The sequence below is a fragment of the Xenopus tropicalis genome, chromosome 8, assembly GCF_000004195.4.
Source record: "Xenopus tropicalis strain Nigerian chromosome 8, UCB_Xtro_10.0, whole genome shotgun sequence".
Lineage (NCBI taxonomy): Eukaryota > Metazoa > Chordata > Amphibia > Anura > Pipidae > Xenopus > Xenopus tropicalis.
Window position 1 is genome coordinate 72,044,990 of NC_030684.2, and position 22,143 is coordinate 72,067,132.

Consider the following 22,143-nt stretch of genomic DNA (forward strand, 5'->3'; position numbering starts at 1 on the left):
GCGTGACCACAAAGTGGGCGTGGTCAAAAAGGGTTGGGTTTTTTTTTTTTGTTGTCCCTCTTTTAATTTTTCAAATGTTGGGAGGTATGTCATCCTAGTATTCAATATGCCTGTAACAAAAGTTCACTTTGCACAAATTACACAAAACGCCTCTCTTTTTTGGCCAGATTGAATGAAAAGGCTCTGACGGAAACAGGTACAGTTTGCAAACAGGATAAATATATATATTTTAGTTCCCCGGCACAAGTCTAAACTCTGAGCAGAAAATATAAATGACTTCTGCAGCAATTGGAAGTTGAGATGGTGCAAGGCATGAAAAGAAAGCAACACAAAGGACAAGTATTTTATTTTCCTTTTTTTGTTTTCTAACAGAATTATAAGCAGCTTTAGACCGTGGAACGCAAAGAGACGCCTACTTGCCCCTCCCACTAGGCGGCTACGTGATGCGTCACTGCGCTTACGTGTAGTCGTGACGCCGCTCTCGCGCGATGAGACTTGCCGTGTCCGGATTTTCTGTAGGATAGGAGGCTAAGAACCTTCAGTTTACAGTTTTGTGAGAGCAGTAAGTAGCAACCCGGGACTGGGGTCTGTGTTAGCCAGAGTGGGACTTGTGGTCAATATGAAAGCTGTGTAGGGGAAAGAACATGCGCACTCCAGCAACTGCTATCTCCCCCGAAGTCTGCATCTCAGTGACAGCGGGGGGCCCGGTAATACAAGTAAGTGCGGCGCACTGGGACCCCATTAAGACCCAAAACCCACCGGACCGGGACGACGTTGCCTGGCATATAGTTTGTGTGGGGAGAAAAAGAGGAGATGCTTAGGGATGTCGCTTCGTAAACGTTAAGAAAGTTGGGTTTTCAAAAATATAAACACACTGGGTCTGCTGTTACATAGAGATATAGTGGTGTGATTTGCATTGCTATGCCCAGTCACTGAACCGATTCTATAGAAACACTGCTGGCTGTTATACTGTTATAGTAGTCTCTGTGGCAGCCCTACAAGTCCCAGTATAGCTATGGATGTAGTGGCTGTAGATAACAGCCGAAGTATCAACAACTGCCTCTCACTGCATTTTGTTTCTTAACCTGAACTAGTTTCAGATGTTGCAATGCCAGCCATACTGTAGTCCAATAGCTCCACCCTTTGCATTATATTTAGCTGACTGTTTTAATGTTTTAAAATTACAGTGTACAGATATACAGAATGACAGGTATACAACTTTTTCATTAGAAAAAAATGCTTTCTGTTCTCAGGTTCCGACTTGTAACAGGAGTCGGGTATCTTTCAGATCTGCTAATTCGCTTTTGTTAACTGCTTGCAACGTTATTTCAGGAGTCAGACACAGGAGTGCAAAGAAAGACTTCATTAAATAGCAATTACTTTTACAAATAACGTTAATATGGGATGCATGTATAATGAGAAGTTGCTTAATCCAACAATTTATTTTTCAGTACAAAATGCAGATCTTGGGTGTAGAACCCCTTTGAAGTTTTTTTAGTGTTTTTGTTGCTGTACAGTACCTGCAGAAAAACAGCAAGTTTTTTCAGGATGTCTTTATTTTCCTTAGAGTTTAAAGACAATGGCGGCTCCAGTGAGTGCACAGTGTTCTAGTAAGACCTGGGAGTTGAGTCTGTATGAGCTGCATCGCACCCCACAGGTATTAAGGTTGTGGAAATATTTTAAAGTGTTTGTTTATACCTTTTCTATAGAATGTTGTTCTTTTTTTATTAATGTCACTTTATTAATACAAAGCCCTGTTATCTCCTCGTTGTGGCTAATGCCTTAGTTCTTGTAACCATGTGACAAGCTTTTAACTACAATATTCTTACCAATATGGATTTCTTTTTAGGAGGCTATTATGGATGGAACTGAGATTGCAGTGTCTCCACGCAGTCTTCACAGTGAGCTCATGTGTCCTATTTGCCTGGATATGTTGAAGAACACAATGACCACCAAGGAATGTCTCCACAGATTTTGCTCAGACTGCATTGTTACAGCTCTACGAAGTGGGTCAGTGTTTGTCTAGAAATTGTAAAGATTGGGTTTTCTGCCAAAGGGGCACATTGGCTACATCAAAACTTGTAAACTATGTAAGATAATATCCTTGCTATAGTAAGGTGCAGGGTCGGAATGGGGGGTTTAGGGCCCACCAGGCCACAGGGGCCTCTGCACCCCCCAATTGGCTCCTGTTGCGCCTTCACACACTTCCCTGCAGGGCCCCCCACCTGTCCGACCGCTTCCCCAGAGCATGAATAAATGAAGCTTACCTGCAGCGCGTCGGCGGAGAGAAAACTGAGGATTAGTGGAGTGCACTGCAGGGATCAGGTCTGGGCCGCCGGGGGCCCAATGTGTTTTTTATCTGTGCCCCGGCAACCCAGTTTGACCCTAGTAAGTTGTTACAATATTAGTGTGCCTTTGTTAATTGCATACTCTTTCTTAATTGTTGGCTAATATTAGAATTTTGCTTCTGTCCTTTTAGGAACAAAGAATGTCCTACATGCCGGAAGAAGCTGGTCTCGAAACGTTCTCTTCGCCCTGACCCAAATTTTGATGCACTGATTTCCAAGATTTACCCAAGTAGGGATGAGTATGAGGCACATCAAGATCGTGTCCTGGCAAAGTTAAGCCGTCTACATAACCAGCAAGCACTAAGCAGCAGCATTGAAGAAGGGCTTAAAATGCAAGCTATGCACAGGTAGTTAAGTGGGAGCTGACAAATTGCTTGCCTGGGCTAAGGAAATGGCATTGATTATACATCTGCAGAATATCTTGATTATTCTTTTTTTACATTTCCTATTACCAGAGCACAGCGAGTTCGCAAACACCAGCATGAATCCGACAACACTACTTTTAGTGGTGGGGAAGACAACTGCGACAGCCGCTCACATGTCAGCAACCCGTCAGTGCACAGCAATCAGGAAGCAGGGCCTAGTCGTAAACGATCTCGAGCCTCTGAAGATTCCGGAGCAGAACCCGATCTTTCACATGAAGGTGGAGTAAGGAGCCCTGATCCTCCAGGTGGAGGAGAGACTGGTAGTGAGATTGAACTGGTTTTCAGGGCACACCCCCTACTAGTGGAAAAAGATGGTTATAGTCAGACTAGGTAAGAATGCTTCTAAACAAATGAGTTAAAAAAAAAAAAACATTGTCAGTATGCTAAAAGCTGGGACGATGCTGGGTAATAATTTCCAGAAAAGCATGATGAGGACACCAACTGCATAACAAGTAAAGGGATTAATAAATCCTCTAATGTTATGTATCTTGCAGGAGTTTGATTTAAAGCCCTCCGATTCATACAACCTTAATATTTCTCAGGTATGTAAAGACCACTGCAAATGCTACAGTTGATCACCTATCAAAATATTTAGCTTTGCGCATTGCTCTGGAGGAGGAGGCTCTTCGTGGGGGAGCAGAAGGTGTAACACTGGGAGAGGTTAGCGAGAAGCAATACACCATCTACATCTCTACAGGGGCTGCAGGTGGACAGTATACTGTGAGTATATATATAATATGCATTCGTGTATAAGAAAATAAAAGGCCCCACTTACTGACATGTTGAGTATTATAAACATTTGTATTTTTTATGTGGTTGGTAAATATATTTTGGATTTTCTTATCATACATTTTATCTGGTTACCAAGGGCCCAAAGTTCCCAAATGGGAAGGAGGGGGGGGGGATGGAGTTTGCTTGGGTTGGTGATGGAACTGGAGTGGGTCCGTACTGCACTGCCCAGGGCACTACTGGTGCTTTACCCACCTGTTGTATTGAACTTTACTGTATGTTAGAAACAAAGGCCAGAAGAAACTTGTTTTCAGATTCTCTTATCCGTGTCTGAAATTCTAACGCATTATTACAAGATTTACCCAAGCTGAAATGAGTAAGAGGCAAATCAGGATTGTTCAGTTTTGCATTGTTTCTTTAAGGAAAAAGAAAACTTGAACCCCATAGTCATGAGGTCAGCCTGAATGGAAATATAATGATTGTTGGATGCCCAAAAGTGGGTGGAGCTGTGAACAGCCTATTGACTTGGCGGAAATTTAACCTACTGCCATTCTCACAGTAATAACAACATGGTCCCCAAACTTTGTAGGGTTAGGAACCAGGTAACTGCAGTTCAAGGTTAGAAAAAGTGCCAATCAGACTTAACCTATTGACTTTTAATGGGGAAAGTCAACCTGCTGCCATTCTCACAGTATTAACACCAGGGTCCCCAAACTTTTCAGTCAGTCATTAGGGGACTGCAGTTTTAGTTTTGAAAAGTGGGCAGAGCCACCAACTGCTAATCAGATTTCACCTATTGACTTTTTTTGGTTTGATGCCAAAGTTCCCAAACTTTGCACAGTCAGCCACTGGGTGACTACGTTAGAAAATATGGGCGGGGCCGCCAAATTCCAATCACATTTCTTTAATTGTTTTCAGTGGGGAAATTTTAACTGCTGCCATTCTCACATGTTTAATGTCAGGGTCCCCAAACTTTTCACAGTTGGTCCCTGGGGGACTGCAGTTCAAAAATAGGATAAGTGGGTTGGGCCACTAACAGCCAATCAGATTTAATCCATTGAATTTTATTGGTTTAAATTTAAAATGCTGTTATTCTCTCACTATTTATGCCAGGGTGCCCACTGTTTGTCACTGGGTGACTTCGGTTAGAAAAAGCGGGCACACCCACCAATCACAATTTACCTATTGACTTTTATTGGTTTAAATTGAAACTGCTGCCGTTCTTTAACTATTAATCTTGGTGTCCCTAAACTTTGCAGAGTTAGTCACTGGGTAACTGCAGTTCCAGGTTAGGAAAAGGAGCGGAGCCACCGACCGCCAATCAGATGTCACTCGCTGACTTTCAATGGGGAAATTTTAAATTGCTGCCATTCAGACACTATTAAAACCAGGGTTCCCAAACTTTGCACAGTGGTATTTACTATATACCGTATATACTCGAATATAAGCCGAGGTACCTAATTTTACCTAAGAAAACTGGAAAAACTTATTGACTCGAGTATAAGCCTAGGGTGGGAACTGCAGCAGCTACTGCTAAGTTTCAATCAAAATAAATACCAATAAAATTACATTAAATGAGGCATCAGTGGGGCATATGCCTTTAAATATTTATTTCAAAGAAAAACCAGTAAACTAGCTCTGTAAGTGGAGAAGAAGGTCAACAAAAACAATATGGTGTCAACAATGATACCTTAAGAGTACTACCCCCCTTAGCTCAATCAGCAACCAAGCTAAAACACAAAGAGTTAAAATCTTTCAAAACTATGGTTTATATAGAATATAAAGTGCAATGTCTAGTGCGGAATGGGACAGTAGATGAAGATGAATTTGGGAGCAGGCCAGACACTGGAGGGTCTGGTTGCAGGTGGCCTAATTTGGACACAAAGGACAGAGGGTGCTAGTCTGTAGGGACCCATTGCACCCGACTCGAGTATAAGCTTAGGGTGACTTTTTCAGCACATTTTGGGTGCTGAAAAACTAGGCTTATACTCGAGTATATATTCCCATTTGTGATTGTGCCCTGTGGTGCTGTATAATACATACATACATACATACATACATACAAACGTCAGTATGTAAGGTGGGGATGATTTTGTTTACCACATTTATAATTTAACAGCTTGATTGCTGCTTCACAGCACTTGTTTCAAATTGTTTCCTTTTCCCCCTTTAAAGAAGGAAAGGCTTCTTTAAAATGTTGGCACCCCCAAGTGACTTTAAGCGCTTACCTTTTACCCCAGACTGGTGCTCCTGTTAGGAGAACCGCACCAGCCCGGATAAAAGGCATTTTGGCACCCCCAAGTGACTTAGCCTTCTCCTTTAACTTTTATATCCTAGATCTATATTTACTGCTTCATTTTGAGGTAATTAGCTTGGCTCACATTTTACTTTTGTTTTCAGAAGGAACAAATGAGAACTGTAATTGTTTCATTTTGTTTAAAAGTCAACCATTTTGCTTTATTTGGAGTGCAGCGTAAAGCGATGGACTCGGACACAGATCAGTTATGGGCTAGGTGGCCTAAAGAGCTGCCAAACTGCCCTAATTGCTGTGTTTGTTGGCAGAATTCCACAACATCTATGGGTTCAGCTAGTTCTCCCGAATAAATTCATGCTTCCTGACAGCTGTTATTAACTACTTGCATTAAGTTTTTAAAAACAAACTTCGAAAATACGTGGATAATTATGCATACATTAATGTGTATCTCATCATTTGTTTGTTTGTTTTTATCAGACCCTGAATGGCTCCTTAACACTTGAGCTGGTAAATGAAAAGTATTGGAAGGTAAGCAAACCGCTGGAGCTTTATTATGCTCCAACCAAAGAGCAGAAATAGTCTCATGGATGAAATGACTCACATTAAAGATGCTGCCGCCTGTATAATGACTTCTGCATTATATGCTTGTGCCAAGCATTCCACAGGGAATCCACCTGTTATGGAGGCGCGTGAGGCTGCTTTATTTTCCTCTAATCCTAATAGAGCGTTTAGCAGCTGTGGCTTCCGTTTCAACTAAAGGTATACCAGAGTACCCTAAAAGATGGAAAGTTGTATTTAACTTGTATCCCTAAGCCAACACCTTATTATTCAATGGATTATAAGCCCTGTCTGATATCTTGAGAACCAAACTGGTGGATTAAGCAGGTACTAATGACCAAAACACTGACGAGCACCAGGCAGCAGTGCCCTTTCATTGCATAGCCCCACATCTGAATGGTACTCATAAACAAAACTGGAGAGGGGCCGAAATATACTGACATTCTCTAAGCACACTGAAAGGAACTGCATGTATGGTTCATCCTAAAGAAACAAAAGAACCCGTCAGAATGCCTATAAAAGGATACCACCCGGATGTCTGCAAAAGCAGCAAGGAGCACAGATCCAAGAAAGAATTAAGGCTGGAGCTGCCACTCTTAATCCTCTTAACTGCCAGCTTTGCAGTGATAAGTCTAATATACCAAGCTCTTCATGCAACTCTACCCAGATTTCACCAAATTTTATTTGTACCCTGTCATTTATAATATATGTTTTCATTGGTTTTCCCACATGGCACCCCACAATATAAATATAGACACCGTATATTTAAACATTCTGCCAAAAAATTTTTTTTTTTTTTTTGTCAATGTAATTATACTGTCTGGGAGTACTGTAATATTCCTCTGTGAAGTAGCAATATCACTTTCATATTTGCAAATGAAAGATGGGTATAGGCCATGATCCTTGCTGGGTGTTTATTAAATGTTACTCAAACCTTTTCCTTCCCCACTCAGTTAAACGGCCAATATCCCCTTGTTTGATATGATTTCAAAGATCAGCACTGTTTGCCTATTGTTTTATTCACAAAAATAAATGTATGGTTTCTGTTATTATTCTTCATCTAATCAGGACAAACAGAAAAACTGAAGCTGCTCCATGGTTGGTTCTTCTAGGGATTTAATTAAATTACTAGCACACAAACAATCCTCTGTATAATGGACTCCTGCTGGCAAAACAGTCAAAAGGGGCAAGGAAGGTACTGTTACACTGGTAATCTGCTACCTTACAAGGACCAAACAAGTAGTTTCAGTTATCCTGTATAGAACAGGGGGCAAAAACCATATTAAAAACAATAGAGAAAAAGTATGTTAAACTTAAGCCCTATTCATTGCATCCATGTTTAACAAGGGGTATTCCTACTAAAAAAATAATTTTTTTGCCTAATAAAAGAAAACATAATTCCAAGCAACTTTTTAATATCAACTTATTAAAAGTTATTAGTAAATGTAATTTCTATAGAAAGCAGCATTTGCTGAACTCCTGGTTGTTACTTTTTAAACAATGTTGCAAGTGCCGGGCTCCTCCAGCAAGTCAGGTCTGTAAAATCTGCTGGTGTTTTGTTACATTGTTTCAAATGCCAGAGCGACCAGAGCAGATAATAGAAAGGACAGGCAGACAGTTCTTTTAATAGCAAATATATATATACATACAAATAACTAGAAACCCATTGCAAATATGTAATGCGTGTATATTGCAAAGTTGCTAAGAATTAAGTTTTCTTTAATTAAGCAAAAAATTATTTTTGGGGTTGACATGTCCTTTAATCTCTTTTAAAAGAATGACATTCAGTATGGACATCCATACAGGTAGCTGTTGGAGGGCTAGTACTTTAGATCTCTTCCTTACTCTTTTAAAAGATATATTATTAGAGTGGGGATTGGATAACATGCATGTAACATTCCAGTGTAGTAAAACAGCCTTCGTTTAGATACTGTGTTTAAAGAGCCTGCAAGACTTTCTTGTGACATACATATTGACTGGCAGAGAGAGTGCTCTGGTGTCTTTATAGGCTTATTGGAACTATCTCAAACATAAGCTACATAATTGGGTCTCAGATGTTTCTCTTAAGCCTTACTTGCACTTAAATGTTAATAGAAAGCGATGGAGGGAACTCTAAATCTTTGTATTGTATGTTAATTGCTCTTGACACAGAGCAACGTTTTCTTTTGTAACATTTTAGTAAATGTGGCTTTTAATACTGGTTTGTATCTATTTTTGCTTAAACTGTGTGGATAATTTAAAACAAAGATGTGTGTAGATATATATATACAGGTATAAAAATGTAGCCATAGCACTTTGGAACCCTTGTCTGTTATTGCTTCTAGTAAAGAACATAACTCCTTTACAACGAATGTGTTATCGTGTCCACAAAGGACTTGCAACTGCATCTTCCTTTAAGTTGTGGCATTTTACATTAAAACCCCTATGCATTTAGAATGTATTACCCCTGTACTTTCTACTAGCTAAGCTAGTGTTCTCAATCTGCACAGGCCTGTTTCAGCTATTGCTCATTAGCACCTCACTGTCCCCGGGGAATGGATAAGCTGCAATAACATTCAAATGACTGCACAGGAAATTATACATTTTCTTCATGCTGTGAGACTACATAAAACTATACATATTTATCCAAGATTTGTTACCAGTAGTAAACTTTATTTTACCCATACATTTAGTTCTGGCATGATTTTACAAGCAATAGTTAAGCATAGGAAGAGAATGCCATTAAATATATTTAAACTCAAACATTTGGTGGAGCTACCTGTTTACCTGTTGGTACAGGTATCTTACTGACTTAGCAAGGCAAAAGCACTTGCTCTTTCATTGTTAAGAAATTTACATCACTTGATGCATCTCAGATTAGTGTTATATACACAGGTAACAGAATCAGTTTTATGATACTTCCTACTTCTACCTTCTTGGGTTCAGAAATTAGGCTTATGTTTTTTGAGCTCAACCATTAGGTGATGCAGGTTTATTAATTCTGAGCATACAGGCAGATTCCTGAGTGGCGGCTGGGAGAGTATCTTATGGAAGCGGTGATAATACTGGATCAGCTGTGTTAATGCACCCTGTAAAAATGGAGAGAGTTAGAATAAAAGGAAGAACCCAAATAAAGGTCTCTCTTAAATAGCCCTTCCTAATTCCCTTACTTGTATAATGCTAGTTCCATTCTTAAAGTTGGTAAATGACCTCATAACATCCTGACTCAGATTCTCCACTGCTTGTTTCCATGTTGATGAGAACCCCCGTACAAGCTGAGCAACACGTGCTACAAGAAATTCAGACCGTTACTTTATGCAGTGAGTGACAATAAAAACAAATAGTAAGACTTGTTAAAATACAAACATCCTGTACCCTCTTCACTTCTGAGTCGTTCCTGCTGTCCCTTCTCAATTAGAGATTCTGACTCCTTGACAAATGCAATCATTCCTCCAAATGATGGAGCGAGTATCTCTTCAATAAACTCCTGGCATTTTAAACAGTACAAGGACAAAATCAATATGAAATACATGGTGTAGAAGGTAATAATACAAACACAAAGGGGCTACAAACCTGTGTTCGAGCAGTCAGCAGCTGTTGAAAACTTTCCACTTCTTTGCTGTCAGAAGATGCTCGTTCCTAGAGATGGCAGTGAAAAAAACTGTAAATGATCTGAACTATAGCTCTGCTTGTTTGTATGTCGGATTAATATCTCCCAATAGACATTACAGACTAGTGTGAGGTTCACTGTGTATAGTTATTAATTTATTACATGTGAAACCAACTTGAATTGGATGAGTCAGATTTCATAGGAAATGAACACATTGCTAGTGTTAAACCTTGTCTTATGTGAAATGCCACAAACATCTAATGTGTTGCAAACTAGTGGGACTCACCATAAGGACACTGAGCATCATATCATAGTTGTTTATTAAGAAAATTAGCTGTTCTTTTCTTGATGAGAACTCTGCTGCCATTCTAAGGACAAAATTCTCCACTTCTACCTAAAAGAAAGTCAAAAAGAAAAACTACCAATAGGCAACCTCCAGGGCTTTTTCATGTAGAATCTAATATTTCTCTAGCAAGTCACATTTAGAGCACTATATCCCCCACATACTCAAAATCTGGAGCTTTGTCACTGCCCATAAGAAGCTTCTTAGTTAACTGATGTTACCTATTCATAGAGTACAAAAAATATGACGTTTTCACATAACCCAAAATATAACTAGTACAGATATAGGATTTGTTATGAGGAAACCCGTTATCCAGAAAGCTCTGAGTTACAGTAGACCTTTTTACTAAAATACTTAACATTTTAAAAAACGATTTCCTTTTTCTTAGTAATAATAAAACAGTACCTTGTACTTGATCCTAGCTAAGATATAATTAATCCTTATAAGAGGTAAAACAATCCTACTGGGTTTTACTTTATATCTTAAAAAAGTGTAGGATGGCTGAATCCCACATCACACTTTATAATCCTTCTCCAAATTCTCTTCATATAAGGTTAGTACCTGTAACTGTCCAAGCAGGGCATTTGTCTTCTCATTTGGAAATGTCTGGTTTATGCTAACGATGGCTGAGGAAAACTCTGCATAACGACGGGTTATCTAAAAGGAAAAAAAAACAATTTTCATAGCTTATTTTTTAGACACATATGTAATGTTGTATAATTCTCTGTAATTAATTAGGTTTTGTACCTAAAATGTGGCACCAGCGGGTTTATCTGTGAGCTGTGCAGTATAAAGTGGTTTAGAGGTCAAGCTTGCAAGTGACCAAGTACATGGACAACCCTCTAATGGACTGTGAAACTGACCTTCCCACTTGCTCTTTAACTCACTACTACAGATTATAACGTTTACAAGCTGGCAGTAAAGGGTAAGATTGACACAGACTGTAAATTTTTTCATCTGGGTCGTGAGTGGAACTTTAAAATCCATGTTTTTCAAAAACGCAAATACATTTTTTTATATTTTATTTTGAAATTTCAGATGGGGCTAGCCATATTCTTCATTTCCCAGGGTGCCACAGCCATATGACCTGTGTTCTGATAAACTTCAGTCACACTTTACTGCTTAGCTGCAAGTTGGAGTGATCTCACTTCCCTCCCAGCCGCCGATCAGCAGAACAATGGGAAGGAAACAATATAGCAGCTCCCAGTAGATATCAGAATAGCACTCAATAGTAAGAAATCCAAGTCCGGCTTGGGACTCCTCCAGTTACATGGGAGTAGGAGAAACAATAAGTTATCTTAAAGCAGTTCTATGTAGCGCTGGCTCTTTCTGAAAGCTCAGACTCAGGCACAATTCACTGAGATGGCTGCCTACACACCAACATTACAGCTAAAAAAATACATTTGTTGGTTCAAGAATAAAATTTGAATGGTAGAATGAATTATCTGCTATGTAAACAGTGTCATTTATAAATAAAAAGTATTCCAAAAAAATCATGATAGAATCCTTTTAATGCTTTTTATGTTTTGGGCTTCCGTAGCAGCCCAAGGCAACCACGGCTGAGATTAGGGACCAACCCACTATATACAGTATCTATATACAAAACACAAATTTGATGATACAAGGCTGATCAGTAATACATTAGAACCACTTTACATGGCAGCACATAAACTACAGCATTCTGCATTAAAATGATTAGTAATCAGCCCAGTATTGCATCAGCTTCTACAACAGATTTTACACCACTTTCTGCTAATATTTTCTGACAACCCCTAAACTTCTGCATAGTATGATGTATTTGTGTTACTACACCCAGTAAATTTATCAAGACTTTTCCTGAGATAGGCAGATGTTTACTGCTTACATAGTGCGGCCTTGTATCAACAGTGCCCAGCCTTTGTGGATCTGTGTTTCGAATACTTTGAATGTTTAATTCTAGGATAAGCTGAAACCTGGGCCACAGCATGTCCAGAAGGGCATCCCAGTATCTGCAGAATATTAATGAAGACAATATATAAAAATAGTGTCCTATTATAGCACATATATACACTATTAAAAAGTATCAAGACTGTCTTCTTAACATACACAGAAATATAATCCAGCATCAGCATAAACATAATCTCTATGTATAGAAGAGCTAGAATCTCTTAGCATAATTGTGCCACCATGACTATAACTTAATTACAATCCAATAGAATTTAGATTATCCAATGCCTGTCCAACAGGCAAACATATATTAAATGCTAGCAGCATGTCAGAGAACCACTAGGCCTCACCCCCACCCCTTACCCAGTCGAGTTACTAACTCCAGGGTAGTTGGTTGTAATTAAAATTTCTCTGTACACATGCAAGGGACACAGATATGGATCTCTAAAAAAAGTCAAGTAGTCTGTAGACTGAGCTAAACTATTGAGGTGTTGTAGATTGCATCATGGCCCTCTAGCCAGCAGTGGTGTTTACAAGCTAAGCATTGACTGAGGAACAACAAACAGAGGCAGTATTATCTGTGTGACTGCCTTTCCCAGCTTCTTTCTGTTCATATGTTGTCCCTGTTCTGTATGCTTTAAAATATTAATTTCTTACTTGTCCACAGCAGGGATGTCTCTTCTCTGAGCGATTCCTTTGAATCTCAGTACAATGTGAATGCAGAGGAAGATAGCAATGCTGTCATAGCAGTCCGATACATAGGAATCAATATGTTTCTGGGGGACAGACACATATAAGATGTGAAAAGCAACAGAACATAAAGTTCATTGTTTATATTACATATAGTTTTTGTTTTGTTTTGAATGTTGACAATATTGACTACTGGGGGCTTTTTCAAAATATTAGAATAAAGGGAAAGGAAATGTGTGCCCCACATATTACAGAACTCATACTCTTGGGGCTGATTCATCAAAGTATGAGTTAGAATCCCAAAATGGGTAAAATTCGGATTAGATACGATAATTTCTGATGATCGCAAATGTCACGAAAATTCTTATGAAAAAATTGTATTAGGTACGATAATATCGTATTGGCGATCTGAAAGTCACAAAATTTTCGTGTCCGAACGATCGTAAGCGGCAGGAAAACCTGTATGACTTTGATCCTTCTGGGCATGATTTTGGAAGCCTCCCATAGGACACAGCAGCTGCTTCCTATTTTGGTGAATCAGAAACATGTTTCCTGTGCTTTGTGTTTATATGTAGGTTAATTATGTATAATTACACTGTAATTGTACATAAGTGATCAGTCATCACAATAAAAGGCCAAGCTATTAGCATGTGTTGAGCTGATCATTGTTCTTTGATTATACATACATACAGATGCATAGAAATGGTTCTGACCAGGAGCACAGCTAAAACCACATATTTCCTTTTGTATTCTAGCTAATAAATCTGTAAGATGATCAGTGGCCACTCACCAGGAACATGGCAAGGCTTCGCCCCATTACAGAGTTAAACAGCTCCTGAGCCGCTGCCCCATTTACCAGAAAGAACTCTGATAAGAAGAGGAATTCCCGACAACTGTTATCAAGGAGTGCATAGTGTTGGCTGCGAAATAAGGACTCAAATGGATACTGGGAGATTAAAGAGAGAAAGAAACAGAATCTTTAAATAAAGCAATACCCAAATCTAGAATGCATATTTCAGATGGATATAGGTTTGCTCTACCCACCCTGCTAATTTGTATATTCTGAAGTGTAGAATTAAACATAAAGAAATGAAACAAATTTAAAGCAGTAATATTGCATAGCAACAGGGATGTGTTGCCTCAGTTGTTGACAATTTAATGGCAGCAGTTGGGTAAAGTTTTTATATAGCATTTACTCATTTGTGACATGGTACATATTTTGTACCATATCGACAACTACTTGCTACTGCTTGGAGGCCCAAAAGCAATGATGGACCAGTGAGGTCTGCACTAGCAATGCATACTCTCTTGTCTCTGTGGAAACACAAAAATGGCTAAACATATTTTGCTGTGGGGCAGAGTAGAATCTAGTTGCTCCACGGTGTATGCTATCTGCTCTTGAACTAAAACATCTAATATTTTATATTTTGTTAAACACCTTCAAAAGGTTCTTTTGTTCTAATACTGCCTTCATACCTTGGAAGTTACATTTATTTCCTGACTTGTTGCTGTCACACAAGCCTTTCTTCTACGGGAGGTCCTAGTGTTCCGCTCCTCCTATAGACATATATTTTTTCCCAGCACTCATTCTTACCCGGATATCACCCCTCTGAGCGGTGTGTGGAACAATAATAGGTCCTTCTAGTTCAGTTGGACTGATGATTGCAGCTCTGTTACCAACTGTAAACACAGTGTTCTTGCTGCGGAGAGCTGGCTTTGAGAAAAAGCGTGTTTAAATTAAGGAAAAAATACTTCATTAGCAAACATAATCAGAAATGAAATGCATATTCAAGGGCTAAGCTAACCAATAGGCCCTTCAGGTTTTCCATCTACTGGGTGGCCACACCTTAAATAAAGGACACTATAAAAAAATCCACTAGAACCAATTGTGCTGTTGCATGTATCTTTTCGTAAGTATTTTATCTTAAAATAAATTGTATGACCACCCTGTTTATCATACTTAAGACTACCTTGTTCTTAACCCCACAAAACACACACTGTAAATAAAGTTATACATACATACTGTAATTTGCATAACATAAAACACTTTTTAGTAGGTGAAGTGCCTGGAAACATTCTGGAACAGGAAGTCAAACCAAGAATACAAACACAAACCAGCCCTTCAATCTTTGAAACAATGTTCAAAGTCTATATATAAGCTCATTTACACCTTAAGGTGGCCATACACTTTCAGATTTTAGTCTTTCTCTGCCAAACGTTTGGCTATTGATCAAACTTTCAAATGCAACGTTTAATATGAACATTCAGATTGAAATTGTAGGATAAAGTCCTAACATTAACAAATCGGAGGATGTTCTGAACATAAAATAATTGTCAGACAACAATCATACGAAAGTGACATTCCAGAAATGCATTGAAGGTCACCCAAGGATATTGTCAGATTTTATGGTTATGTGACCAAAATTTTCGAAATTGTCCGATCAACTAAACCATAATTGCCATGGTACGAAAATTATTGAGACAATAATTCAGAGCCTACACATGGTCTAAAAATCATATGAATCTATGTTTCTTATGATTATATCATTGCGTGTATGGCTAGCTTTAGTGTCTATCACAGTCTAAAGCTGGCCACCTTAACAGCCACAATCAAAAATAACTGCACCAAAGTGGTACATAAGGATATCTTTCTTTGCTGTGTCTTCAATACCCATTAGATCGTCCTTCTCTGCCACTTCTTCATACTTAAATACAATGAAATTTAAAAACAAAATGATTATGCAAGAAAGGATTCTATAACAAGACTTCTATAACAAGACTTGTACATCAAGTTAGATAAGCTGTTGCTTTCTAACTTGAAATTTTTTTCCTCACCTGTAATTTCATGAGTCGGCTAGTGTAGGATTTGAAATATGATAGATAGACCTTGCTCATCGTCTCTACATATTCATCCTGAATCTCCTGTGCCACTGAGCGCTCATTTCCCAGAAGGAACTGATAAAAGAACCTGTTAACCAAAGAGCGGATATTTACTTCTTTTAATACAGAGAGTTACAGTGCAGTTTGCGCAGAAAAAAAGCTTTGTTTATTTTACAGAGGCACAAGCAGACCTTTAAGCAAAACAGTGTTGCTGGAGAAACCAAAAAATGTATTCTTGGTAAATTAAATGAGGTATAATGTGCTGACCTGTATTTCAGCAAAGCATTTTGGGGGATTTGGTAATTTGTCATAGGTTTACGGAAGGAGTAGATCTTCTGCAGGATGAACTCACGGACTTTAGTCACAGCCTGAAAAGTAGGGCATATAAAAAAAACAAAAAAAAACAGAATAGAGCAGTTGCAATCAACAAGGCAGTATTGGGAGAACACAAGGATGCACCTAGTATTAAAATTTTTATCTTTGGTCAAATTTGGAAGGTACATTAAAGATCCCTTATTATTGTGTATGGAAACATTTTCTGCTGGTGCACCTGATGGTTCAGTGTAACTGGCAATCTTATGAATTCAGGCACTGGACTGATTAAATGTCATGGTCGTTGGGAAAAATAACCTAGGAAAATGTTATAGTACATTTTTGTACATGACCCTGATTTGCTTGAATTTGTGAACAGTGTTACTGATAGTCACACAAGCACCTTTATCTTCAGTTTCTGCAGAGTCTCTTGCACATCAGCGCAGGCCTGGGTATCTCTGAATGATTGCTCCTTCACATAGTTTATCTTATTGTTCAGTTCATGCAACTGTTCCACAAACTGCTGGTCTGTCACTGGGACATCAAGGATCACACTGAAAGATATAGAATGATGTTGTCAGTAATTACAGGACATACAATAAGCGATGATGCGAATGCAGAAAGGGATAGTGGGCCCATTGTCTGTGCACTTTACCTGATCATTGTGCTGGGTATAATCAGTTCATCCACTAGCTGGCTGAGCTCACTCCTTACTGTTTGTCTATTTTTTAGTTTAATGTTCATAGCGAGAGACTGTTCTTGCAGAGTGTGAATTTCTGAGCTGATCGAACTAAGGTCTGACTGAAAACTGCATAACATATGGCCCATTCGCTACAAAAAACAAAAAAGCAGCATTACAAAATGTGAATCATATGTTATTTATAACAAGGTATGTAGTGAGTTTTAAACAGCATGAACAAATATATATAGGTGGAAAAAATACCAAATAGGCGGCTGCCAAGATGATTGAAATTGACAATGATGCTCAAAAGTATGTGGTATATAGCATTACACAGGGAATAATATACTGTATGATCAGAATGTCAAGGAGTTGCCTGACTGTGTAAAAGTTTGAGGCTGAAGGTCGAGTGCTTTTATAAAAGTCAGAAAATGACTAGGTGACCTCGAAGGGCCTCATTTTTTTTTAATAGTAATCTAATAGCCTCATATTTTACGACATAGTGTACATTATTTACTGTAAAGTGACACAAATGACATCACTAAACACTGTTTATAAGGATATATTTAATAGGATATTCATGGCTCTTGTGTATTATAGGCTAATAAGGGACAGCATTATAGATCTTACCTCCAGTATAGCATCACAAGCTATAATTTGGTTGTGGAGAGAGGCGATGTTCTGACTTTCCTGTATATCTACCACATATTGAGGAAAATATATATGCTTAGGGGGAAAAACAATGACCATTTATGTAGGTAGGGGAAAAAGAAGAACAAATATTTAGAGGCTTCCCTTAAAGATTGACTGTTAGATGCTATTAATAGAGGATACAGTCTGTTATTGAAGCATGCTCAATCTGCTGTAACTCCAGTTCCACTTGCTTAGAATATTGTCTGAGATCAACACCCTAAAGAGCAGGGAGAGAAATGATATGAGAGACAAACAAAATGGGTCGCAGACACAAAACAGAGAACAAGCTTTTGTACTAGAAGATATAATAAAGAACAAAGTGTCCTATATATGTTTGCTATATTGCATGTGTATCAAATGTAAATCCTGAAAATGCTACAGACAAACAAGTGTGTACCCATGCCAGAGAGGTGCTGGATTTAAAAGCAATCTCTTATCTAAAAACAGGTTTTCCAAGTACCGTATATACTCGAGTATAAGCAGAGTTTTTCAGCACCAAAAATGTGCTGAAAAAGTCCCCCTCGGCTTATACTCGAGTATAATACATCACCCCCATGGACGTCCGTTCTGAGCTCCCACGTGCGCGCTCACCCCCCCCCCCCCCCCCCCCCCCCCGTGGATGCGCATCGTACTGCCAAGGCACCCTCGGCGTGCAGGAGGACAGGAGGCTACCGGGAGCTATTTGTTCCGCCGCAATAGAATATGAATTTTCGCAATGACTCTGCTTCTCTGCTCTGCTGTCCCGCAATGATTCCGATATCGCTGGTTGTGGTGGTTCTCGGGGGATGGTGTGCAATTTACTTGGCTGACACCTTTCTTACGGTAAGGCATTAAGGCCAGACTGTTCCACTTACAATGAGACAGGGGAGGTGGGCTCCTGTCATGCCCAGTGTATATATATTTAATTTATATATATATAAAGATATAAAGTGCAGAACGCGTTTGTATACCCGCATAGACAGTCCTCATAGCTAGTGTGTGCCTGGGGCAGGTGCCCAGACAGCAGAAGCTGAAAACGCAAAATTATTGTCTATGGACACGTGTTTCATGAGCCAGCAGGTTGTGTTGCTTTCCTGCTGCCGATTAGCTACAGCTGACTTGTTTGAGGATTTTGAGAGCTCTAGTTAAACAACAGTAGGCGACTGACTTCGTTATAGGAATTGTTCTGCACCCCTTGAAACCCACACTTTAGGGCACTGTTGGGCACGGGGCAAAGATGCCTTTCAGACACGTGTCCTGACTCCTGTGTCATTAGGGTAATAATTACTATGGGCATGTTTAGTACATTTTTCATGTTACTACTTAAAGTGAGCAGTAATTAAGTTTAAAATACAGTTTCCAGTTTAGGACATACTTGAAGCTTCCACTGTTCAGATCTAAGTTATCAGAACATGTGCACCTGAACATTATACACACATTGGGATCTGTTCAGCTCCCTTCCAGTAATAAGGTGTCAGTTGTTAAGGCTAAGGAGTCCTACATCTGAGCTCTCTAAAGGACCATATGCACAGCCTAATATAAATCTGTACTTTAGCCAAATATATGATGCAGCTTAATAACCAAATAAATCAAAATACTGGTATTTAGAAACTACATGGCACTGTAACTGCAATTTGCTTCATTCAGGGACGGCTAGATTCATGTACTGGGAGCACACACAACACGGGTTCATAAGATGTGAGTGCACACTGCACAAATGCTTAGCAGTAGCGGCTGCATTTCCCACCCTAGGCTTATACTTGAGTCAATATATTTTTCCAGTTTTCTTAGGTAAAATGAGGTACCTCGGCTTATATTCGGATCGGCTTATACTCGAGTATATACGGTAATCACAAATAATCAGCTCCACTGTTATATTTATTTATTTAATAAATTAAATCTTAAGAGTTTTAAGAAAATGTCTTGGTACATCCAAGCAACTATTTTTCTTTTTTTCCCTAACAAGTCCTCTGTTTCACTGGAATTAATGGAACTAATCTAACTGGGTGCTCTTGCTAGAAATATAATGGCTGCTCCCACAAATAACCCCAAAAAAACATATGCCCATATGTATTACAGAATATATACAGGTATGGGATCCCTTATCCAGAAACCCATTATCCAGAAAGTTCCGAATTACGGAAAGCCAGTCTCCCATAGACTCCATTTTAAGCAAATAATTCACAAGTTAAAAACGGATTTCCTTTTTCTCTACAGTAATAAAACAGTACCTTGCAACTGATCCCAATTAAGATATAAATAATCCTTATTGGATGCAAACAATCCTATTGGGTTTAATTTAATTTTTTATTGACTTTTTAGTAGACTTAAGTTATGGAGATCCAAATTACAGAAATACCCCTTATATGGGTCCTATACCTGTATACAGAAATTAAATAAAAACTAATAAAGCATGTAGTATATCTTGCCATTAAGCAGTTTTATTTGCACATTGTACTCACTGCTTTAAGAGCTTCCTGCACAAGAGCATCTTCCAGATTCTCCTGAATATGAACTGAAAGAGAGAAAAAGTAAAGTACAAGAAAGAAAGTTGCAATGAAAAAAATAGTTTCTACAGTATGTACATATGTTGCTGCAGTTATACAGGCTGTGGTGTTTGATAAGAAGATACAGTATAGCTGCAGTATGTATAAGAGGATAAAGAAATAAGGAAGGGAAAGAGGTAGTTTACCTTTCATTTAATTTTTTAATATGTTATAGAATGGCCTACTCATAGCACCTTTTTTTGTTTGGTATTCTTTTGGATTAGTTGCATTCTTCTCTATATCATACTAATAAGTTAATTTAAATGTGAACTAATCATTTAACAACTATGTGAAAGGAAGATATGCAACAGGTACTAACTGCTAACAGTGTCCAAAGTCAGGTCATCAGAAGTCAGGTCCAAATCCCTGAGGTTTAAAGTCACGTCCTCCATCTGTAGAAAAAAACATACATACACAACACAATGAAGAATATTTAAAGGAAAAATAAAGTCAAAGTCACTTGGGGGTGCCAAAATGTTAGGCACCCCCAAGTGACTTTGACCGCCTACCTTTTACCCCGGGCTGGTGCCCCTGTGAGGAAGGAACAGCACCAGCCCGGGGTAGCTGCCGGCGCTTCCTTGCTGCTGATTCGCTGTGCGCGCATGCGCAGTAGAGTGAAAAGCCGAACTTAAATGTTAAAGTCGGCTTTTCACTCTACTGCGCATGCGCCCACCGCTGGCACTCAGGAAAAGGAAGCGAGGAAGACGGAAGCGCTGCGCTCCAGGTGCCCCGGGCTGGTGCTGTTTTCTCCTAACAGGGGCACCAGCCCGGGGTACGAGGTAAGCGGTTAAAGTCACTTGGGGGTGCCTAACATTTTGGCACCCCCAAGTGACTTTGACTTTCGTTTCCCTTTAAGATGTCTCAACTTTCTTTTTGTTAATTAAAAAGCATTATAGATCTGAATAGCCATCAATTAGTTCTGGCATTCCCAAAGTACCACAGCAAGGAATAAAAATGTAAACTGAGAAAGTGAAATCAACAATTTTTTAGCAAATGAAAATGAATCTGATTATTTGTTGGGGGTTGTGTGGTAAAAAAAAGTTACAGAAATAAGTCTCCCCTGTGGACAGAAAAAAACAGTCTAGCTTGGTCAGATCACACAAGCAGGTATATTGAACATTATACATGCATTATACAAGAAATCAATTTTACACCTCCCCTAAAACACAGTTTCACATTACACACCAGCGTTAATTATGGAGTAAAGATAAAGATAACATGATGCAAAAGCAGCTACCGTTTGGAACATAAAATGGTCACAGTTCTCCGTCATGGATTTGCAATCATGGGTGTGATATGATTATAGTTATACAGTTAAAGTATGTACCTATTTATTCAACAATCATTCAATCAAATGTGTCTTGGCAACAGATATTCTGTTTTATATGAGTGAGTTTTTCATTTTATAATTCTGTAAAAAGCAATGAATATAGCACGGGTGCAGGCACACGGAGCAGATTTCACCACATAAATGCATACATGAGCGTTTTGCCACTGAAATTTGCTCCGCATCCCTGCACCAGGCCGCAGTGGCTCTGTGGGAGGCACATCTGAAAGCTGAAGCAATGATCAGAGTATTACTTAAATACAGAATGAATAGATAATAAGAAATAATTATTGCGCTGCAAAGACAAATGGCTATAGGCGGTAAAACGCACAGGTGCAGTCAACAGAATCCAATTAGCAATACATTTTGACCTGTCTCCTGCAGGATGACCAGCTTTTTTCTTGCTACTGGCAACTGCAGCTGCACAATTTAACAACTGTGTTCACAGATCAGCTTATTCATTTGGTCCCCTGAACAGAAAAGGAGCAGTAGAACACTGTAACATTAGGATCTGTCACAGTTATCTAAATCAACATAAGGGTTTCTTAACTAATGCCCAGCAGCCTTCTAAATCCAACACCTGTGCCTAGACAGATGCTGGCAGCAAGCTGGTATGAGCGCTGAAAACAAATATGTAAGATATCCCGTAATCATCCTAATGTAACGAGCACGAAAGGAAGGGGGTATGAATGAAATGCCAGTCACAGAGAAACCTGGAATCCTACCGGAACTCCCAGTAAGCCTACTCACCTCAGCCATTTCAGTCATCCAAAACAAACCTTCCAGCGACAGCTCAGAACGCTTCCGTACTCTGCCGAAAACTACATTTCCCAGGCAGCCACCAACACGCAAGGTACGGAAGCCC

General features: G+C 39.1%; 2 protein-coding genes across 2 annotated transcripts; one reads left to right on the top strand and one right to left on the bottom strand.

Moving 5' to 3' along the window:
- Positions 1–470: 470 nt before the first annotated feature.
- ring1 (ring finger protein 1) lies at positions 471–8,605 on the top strand. Its single transcript, NM_001097325.1, is given in 7 exon segments — positions 471–562; positions 1,568–1,657; positions 1,850–2,010; positions 2,480–2,695; positions 2,804–3,103; positions 3,316–3,493; positions 6,234–8,605. Coding segments are annotated over 6 exon segments (1,035 nt in total). The 5' UTR covers positions 471–562; positions 1,568–1,579; the 3' UTR covers positions 6,336–8,605.
- On the bottom strand, positions 8,013–22,112 carry vps52 (VPS52, GARP complex subunit). The gene is made up of 20 exons (XM_002938686.5): positions 22,029–22,112; positions 20,271–20,343; positions 19,868–19,920; positions 17,568–17,643; positions 17,364–17,431; positions 16,710–16,885; positions 16,458–16,608; positions 16,010–16,110; positions 15,698–15,830; positions 15,510–15,567; positions 14,457–14,590; positions 13,653–13,808; positions 12,830–12,948; positions 12,111–12,234; positions 10,808–10,903; positions 10,190–10,297; positions 9,867–9,932; positions 9,669–9,780; positions 9,464–9,582; positions 8,013–9,382 (listed from the first exon to the last, which is right to left on the bottom strand). The coding sequence occupies exons 1-20, from the start codon at positions 22,044–22,046 to the stop codon at positions 9,236–9,238; spliced, it is 2,088 nt and encodes a 695-aa protein (XP_002938732.3). The 5' UTR covers positions 22,047–22,112; the 3' UTR covers positions 8,013–9,235.
- Positions 22,113–22,143: the final 31 nt, after the last annotated feature.

What these genes read in the sequence shown, in the direction of transcription:
- vps52 (XM_002938686.5), bottom strand. An exon ending in TGCAGGAAGCTCTTAAAGCA is followed by an intron (nt 17,644 to 19,867) that starts GTGAGTACAATG and finishes CCTGCTCTTTAG; the next exon opens with GGTGTTGATCTCAGACAATA. An exon ending in GAAGCCTTGCCATGTTCCTG is followed by an intron (nt 12,949 to 13,652) that starts GTGAGTGGCCAC and finishes TCTGTCCCCCAG; the next exon opens with AAACATATTGATTCCTATGT.